General features: G+C 37.8%; 1 protein-coding gene across 1 annotated transcript in view; it reads right to left on the bottom strand.

The window, feature by feature from the left end:
- The window catches only part of LOC102587609 (NADH dehydrogenase [ubiquinone] 1 alpha subcomplex subunit 6-like), an 8,336-nt gene continuing 1,506 nt past the window's right edge, over window positions 1–6,830 (bottom strand). Inside the window, exon 2 of the mRNA XM_006350927.2 lies at window positions 1–472. Within this exon, the coding sequence (XP_006350989.1) occupies window positions 293–472 (180 nt within the window). The 3' untranslated portion in view covers window positions 1–292. The remainder of the gene's footprint in view (window positions 473–6,830) is intronic.

Here is a 6,830-nt window from a genome sequence, read left to right as displayed (position 1 = left end):
TAGAGAGTAAATGCAACAGAATCCTACATTAGAAATCTCAAATTTGTCAATTGGTGACACTAGTAAATACTTTCAGAGCCTTACTGTATAGTAACAGAACACCTTTACCAATCAAAAAAAGAAATTGTCAATTGGTGGTTCTTGACTAGGAGCATCCTCTCCAATTAAACAAAGAAAAAACAGACAAATGTGCATCCAATTGTAAGATGCAAGTACATGTTCATCTTTATTGTGAATTTTACCCACCAAAAATGCCCATATGGCATAGTTCATACAGAAAGGTGGTCTAGGATTAGTTGCTGCTATAGAATTTTTTCAGGAAATTGGATGCATCCCGATCTTTGCCTGAGACGTCCTGCACAAGACCTTGATTACCTACAACATATTGCCCAACAATGTGGTGCCTCTGCTTCGACTGGTTCACAATGTTCATCAACTCTTCCATGCCCTTGAACAGCAGCATGTCAATTACCTGTATAAAGATGAGTATCATGAGGAAAAGGTATGGAACTGCCTCACTAATAGTAATATGAATAAAACGCTATAAGAATACAAGTGGATTCACATGAAAGTACGATAACTAGCACTGAGTGCCTTGGCGAGAAAATCTCGAGGGTCCGACTTCCAGAAAAATATTAACGTATGAGTTAAGAGGTGTAAACTGTTCCTGGAACATCTTTGGTTTTGCTTTCCTTATTTTACTTTTTCAGGGTTGAGGAGTCAGATATTGTTGTATGGGAGACCAAGGTGCAGAAGTCATATTAGTGTTCAGATTGTGCAATCGAGAGCCTCTTCAATATGACGCCACTTAGGAATCAAGGACATTGTAATGGTTGATAGCACATACAATTATGTTAGACTGAGCTCCTCATCTATCAACAACGGCCAAGTTTATAAGCCCACTGATATTGTATATGGTGATATACGAGCTCGTTCTTTGATAAAGTGTGGATAGAGTTGATATCTTGCATGTCCACATGTTAAGCCATCAGAATTATTTGTTGAAATAAGTGTTTTGGAAAAAAAAATCTTCGTGGTAAAGAGATATGTGTTTAGATAGTTCTAGTTCTTCTGAAGGTCCATGAATTTTGAGAGTGCAGAATTATTTTTTTTGGTTTGAGAAGGTAACAGTTGTGTATATTTGACTAAAACAGCTACACAAGTAATACTGAAAACCATATTATATCATATCACAAAGAAGAAAACTGATCCAAAATCTAACAACAACCTAGGATATCTATGATAGAATCAGTGTCCCCCAGGTAAACCTATTTGCACCAGAAACAAAAAAGTCTAATGCAATTCAGTTTGATCGTTTGTATTGTATTGCTATTGTCTTCAAAAAACACCTGACATTTCTCTCTTGCCTTATACTCTCCACCAGTTACGGACAATCCAAGCTCCTGGTCCGGTCTCATCCCAGCTATATAATGCATCTGTAATCTTATTTGGCATAACCCATACAATGCCTCTAAGATTAACAAATACCCTCCAAAACTGGGCTGTAATCTTGCATTCTAGAATTAGTTGGCTGACTGTCTCAGGCTCTTCGCTTCACCACATAGGTAACACCTAGAACACAGAGAAATATTTTTCCTTACCGAGTTTTCTTGAGTCAAATAACCTTCCCTTGCCAATAGCCAAGTGAAGCATGTAACTTTGGTGGTATCTTCACTTCCCATATGTGCTTCCATGACAATTGGTGCAACTTTTGATTGCCTTGGATCAAGAATTTGTATGTTGAGCTCACCTTAAAAATACCCCTGCTGTCTTCTTTCCACCATAATTTGTCTACTCCTTCCTGAAATGCCTTTGAATTCTTTCCGCTGCCTATAGATCTCAGTCAGTGTTGCTATTTCCCAATCAATAAAATTCCTCCTACACTGAATGTTTCACCCTTGGGGGGTCCAAGTTTCAACTACATTCTTCTGTTATTGCACAAACCAGCTCATAGAGGTCAGGAAATAGGTCCTTTCCACATCCAGAACCGAACCACTTATCTTCCCAGAAAGAAGTGACTCCCATTGTTCACCTTGATAATTGTATGATTTGTCATGAAAGATCAAAATATTCTTATGGAAATCCACAGACTACCAACCTACCTGCATAAGGAGTATGCACCTCCTTGGGTCATCCATTTGTTGTCCTCATCGTATTTTGCCTCAATAATACTTCCCAAGTAGGATTGAGGTGCTTGTTAGTACCTCACAACCACTTCAATCTAAGAGCCTTACTCTGCAACTTTAGGTTTCTGATGCCTAGTCCACTTCAGGTTACTTCATTTTACAAAATAGAATACTTTTCTGTCCTTATATCCTAGCCAAAGAAAATCCTCCTGAGCTTGTCTAGTCTCTGTACAATCCCATCTGGTATGAGAAAGATGGACATTATATATGTTGGGAGTGCATCCAGTACTAAGTTAATGAGAGTAACTCAACCCCCAAGTGAGATGCTGTGATTTCCATCTAGTTAACTTCTTTCCACACTTTTCAACTACTGAATCCAAATATTCTTGGACCTTGATTTGGCATCTCTAAAGGCATTCCCAAATAAGTGGTAGGTAGTGCTCCTATTTCTCCACCCACTCTTCTCAATTCTTCTTTTATCCCTCCAGTTTAATCCTCTTACATTCCATGACACCAATTTGAACGCCATTACAAAAGATCTCATTCTTTCCCCCAACCCTCTTCCCATCACTTTAAAATTTCACTTCAAAAGAAGTAGGCCCCTTGGGTTCCTGGTCCTTTTGTATCTAGGCCTCTTGATTAAGGCCTTAGAGCCTGTTTGGATGGGCTTATAATTTATGGCTTATTTTAGTTATTTTGGCTTTAAACACAAGTGCTTAACCCAAACACTACAAAACTGCTTAAAAGTTATTTTGGCAAAAAAGCACCTAAAATAAGTTGATCCAAACAGGCTCTTAATCTCCATCTTCCTCAACTGTCTGCAGCTATCTATTTACATTAATTGTTCCAGCATTTCTTCTTCATCCTTGGAAGTTGACCCCAAAAAGTTTCCCATTTTAATCATGTTTTGGCGTACATAGGTAGTTGTCGCCCTCTCATTTTAAAGAATTAAACTCAGATCTTGTTGAATTGGTTCACCATCTTCCACCACTCATTCTTCAATCTGTCTCTTCTTGTAATCATTGTGATGTGTTGCCCTTTTGGTACTAGTGCCCCATCTGCTAAAGAATCATCATTCAAAGTTATTGCGATGTTATTCAAGGTCTCCTCGTCTTGCATGTCTTCTTTGCCTACATCAAGAGCTTTTCCCCAGCAATTTTACGTTTTCTCAAATGCTGAGTTCCTCTCTGTCACTAGCACAGAACAAATCGCCTGAGTATCGAAGTTCTTTGCTTCTTCTGCCAAAGGATCTAAGGTTCCTACAAATTGTGACACCTTTAAGTCATTATAAATGACTTGGGTTGCTCTGTCAAGCCCAAACCATATTAAGACTTTGGTCCTATTGTAGTAGTCCAATTACTGAAAGAAGACTTGACATGACTCTATCTCCTGTGCATGTGACCTCGGTTCCAATTTTAATTTTTGACAGGTGTTCCTGGGCACCCCATGTCCTCTTATTGTACCTCATCAGAAGTTTGCACGCTCCCAATTCCTTTTCTTTTTTGCGATTACATTTTCTATCCTTCGGGCTAAAGAAGGATTTGAAACCTAGACTCTTCAATGGAGTTCACCATCTCCGGCGATACAAGTTCAAATCGAACTTTTTGCTCTATCCAAATAGGAATATAAAACTTGAATCCACCTCTTTCTATTGTCACCACATTAGGGCAAGTCTGACCATCACATTAGAGTTGTATTCTTGCCCATTATAAATGGTTTTTCAGTTCTCTCTTCTTCTGTGAATACCCATCCACCACAAAGGTTCCCAATTTCGATGAAAATCTTTCTTGAATACATGAGGTGCTTGAATTATGAGAGTATGGAGCGCATCCGATGATGGGGCTCCACCATTGAAGATTAAAAACTTGGCCTTCTTCCATCTTCACTCCTCCTGAATTATCATTTCTGTTAGGGAACTCAAACAAGAACATATTGTCATCCATCTCGGGGATATTAATCTAGAGCACAACTTTCCATATAAGAGTAGTCCATCTTCTGATGGCTGACAGAGTCGGTATCTCTGTATTCCCCTCATCAAAAGATCCAACAATGCATCTTTTGAATAAACCATTGTCCTTTTCCCGGGAGACTCTGTGATGCGAATATCATCTACATTAGACGTGGTTATTGATTCGCAGAGGGTTTTGGATTGCCATTTACTCTGACGTACTGCTCAGGCAAAAGGGTAATCCTCTTTAAATATTCTGGGAGATTCTTCAATCATCTGTTGGTTGGGGGAGTTAATAAACCTTTCTTTCTTAAAACCTATCTCATTCCATCCTATACTTAAAGCCATTTTTGGGATTATAATAACCGATCTTTCCATTCTGTGGAGCAAGAGAATACTCATATATCTGTCGTGCTCATTAACTTTCCTGGAACAGAAGACTTCTGATAGTTTCTCCTAAGTTTTCCACCTCCTGATCATCTTCTTCCCGTCTTTAGAAGCTTCCTTGAGGATACTGCAGGTCCATATCATAACCATAACACTCATGGTTGATCTCCTCATCATGTTACGACTTCTCTTGACCCATTTCTACCAAATATTATTGTTGTCAACTGTCCATCGGGTAATCTCAAAAGATTTAAACCCTGCATTGAAATAAATTTTGTTTTCCTTCATTGGAAGAGATGACTGGTTGAAAAAAAAAAAGAGAAGACAGGTTGATAATACCACAGAAGGTGATAGCGTAAGGAAAGGGTGTTTCAGGCTGAAGATGGCCGGAAAGAGGGTTCTCCCCTCCTAGAAAAGTAGGAGAGAGAAGTCTTGGGGAATGTGCCAGGGAGAAAAGTTATTTTGTCTTCAACAATACATCTTTTGTCGACTCTTTTCAAGTGCAGAAGTTTTTTTAGTTCAAAAAGTGCATGTAGACTCTTCAACCAAAAAAAATGGAACTCTTTTTGGAATAAACCTTTTAAACACTTCCACCAAAATCTTCTTCAATTGTTTAGAGAACTTCTTTTATCCAAATGCCTCTGAATTTTAAGAAAAAAAATCTTTAACCTGGGAAAAAGAGAACCTTTCGAAATAAATCCATGACAGATTGTTTGGTTGAGAAACAGTTCTTGCAAAACATTGAAAAGTTTTCTGCAAAAACTCTTCTTTAAATTTTTGAACCAAACGCTGCCTTAATATTTGATTCTTCTCGTCCCCTAGGAAGAATAGATTCTTTATCCTTGGTTGAGAATGATCATTATATAACATTGCCTGCTATTTTGCTTGTATCCATTTCCCAAAGAGACGATAAAATACTAAAATCAAGAGATACAATACAATCATAAAGCAAGAATGAACCAAGCCCTGGGAGGTAAGTAATAATAAAAGTGTTGTTGATTAGAAGATAACACTCAGAATGGCATCACGAGGATGCACAAAGAGTAGCCGGAACTTGTCTGTTGGCTTATTAACAAGGCCTTAATCTAAACAACAAAATAGCCTAAGCTTATTTTGTAGGCCAGCAATTACTTTTGCTAAAAATGAATCATTTTTCTACTGAGTAAATGTTTTCTTACTACTGGCAAGGGGCATTGGTAGGCATCCAATAGGTTGGCAGCAGGAGATTGGATGGGCCGTTACTTAAGCTAAGGGACAAAAGGTCAAAGCAGAAGTCAATAGGTTGGTATTGGGGGGCATGTGTTTATCATACATGGTAAGAAAGGAACCAAAGAGAATTCCAAGGAAAGAGGAGCACAAAGCAGCAGGTCAGTCGAAAGATCGAGCAGGAAGTTCATAGCAGAGGAGCCCAATGTGCAAAACTAGCAAGACAGCTAACAAGTTGAATTATTATCCTAGTTGAGTGAGGCTGTAATAAGATGTAGTAGATGAGAGGTTAAATAGGCAGTTTTGATTAACTTTTTCTAAAGCCTTTTGTTATTTGGCTCTTGGGTTTTTGCACATGTACAGATTTTACCCTATACACATATAGTTACCCTAAAAAAAATGTTTTCTTACAAGTAAGAACAGCCATAGACACATATCAATGTAAGGCGGCAAATTTTACTGTTTCCAGACCTTAAACCAGTCCCTTATCCACAGTTTTTCAGTTCTAACATCAGTCCAACCCCATATATGACCTTGGTCCTTCATAAGTAACTGTAAATAACTAAATCTCATGATTTTAAATAATAATATTATCTTCATAAGTTTAAGTAACTCTACAATCAGTATCTCCAAGAACTAACTAATTTAGATGTCATCAGCCATCTAAACAAAAATATTCCACCAAAACCTGAGGTAGCAGTAATAAGAGTAAGAAAAACTCAAATATGATTTTGATCCAAATGAATAATCACCAAATTTCTGATGTGTCAGCACAACTACTAAATTGCACTTGATTCATCTGTCTATCAGTTAAAACAAAAGATCAAGATTTAGATCCTATATTTGAATCCAATTCAAGAGTAACTTTAAACTAAAGTTAATTCAGATTAGCACAATTCTTAATTCTCAACTTCAAATAATGAGCATTAGCATCTCCTTTTGGCAATTCCTATTCAATAAAACGCACAACTGCAAAGAGAAACGAAGTTTGTCTCAGCAAGCACACACCAAAACCACTGTATATCTAATCTCTCTTCAAGAAAGATGTTCAGAGGAATGTCCATTTCAATTGTATCATAACGGTGGAATTTTGAAAGTCCAGCATAAAATCCATCATCCAGCCCCTATTCCTAAATCCTATTCCCTCCCCATTTGTCCCCCCC

This window comes from Solanum tuberosum, unplaced genomic scaffold (assembly GCF_000226075.1).
Source record: "Solanum tuberosum cultivar DM 1-3 516 R44 unplaced genomic scaffold, SolTub_3.0 scf00131, whole genome shotgun sequence".
Taxonomy (NCBI): Eukaryota; Viridiplantae; Streptophyta; class Magnoliopsida; order Solanales; family Solanaceae; genus Solanum; species Solanum tuberosum.
Note: the sequence above shows the minus strand (reverse complement) of the source record. Positions and strands in the feature narration are given on the sequence as shown.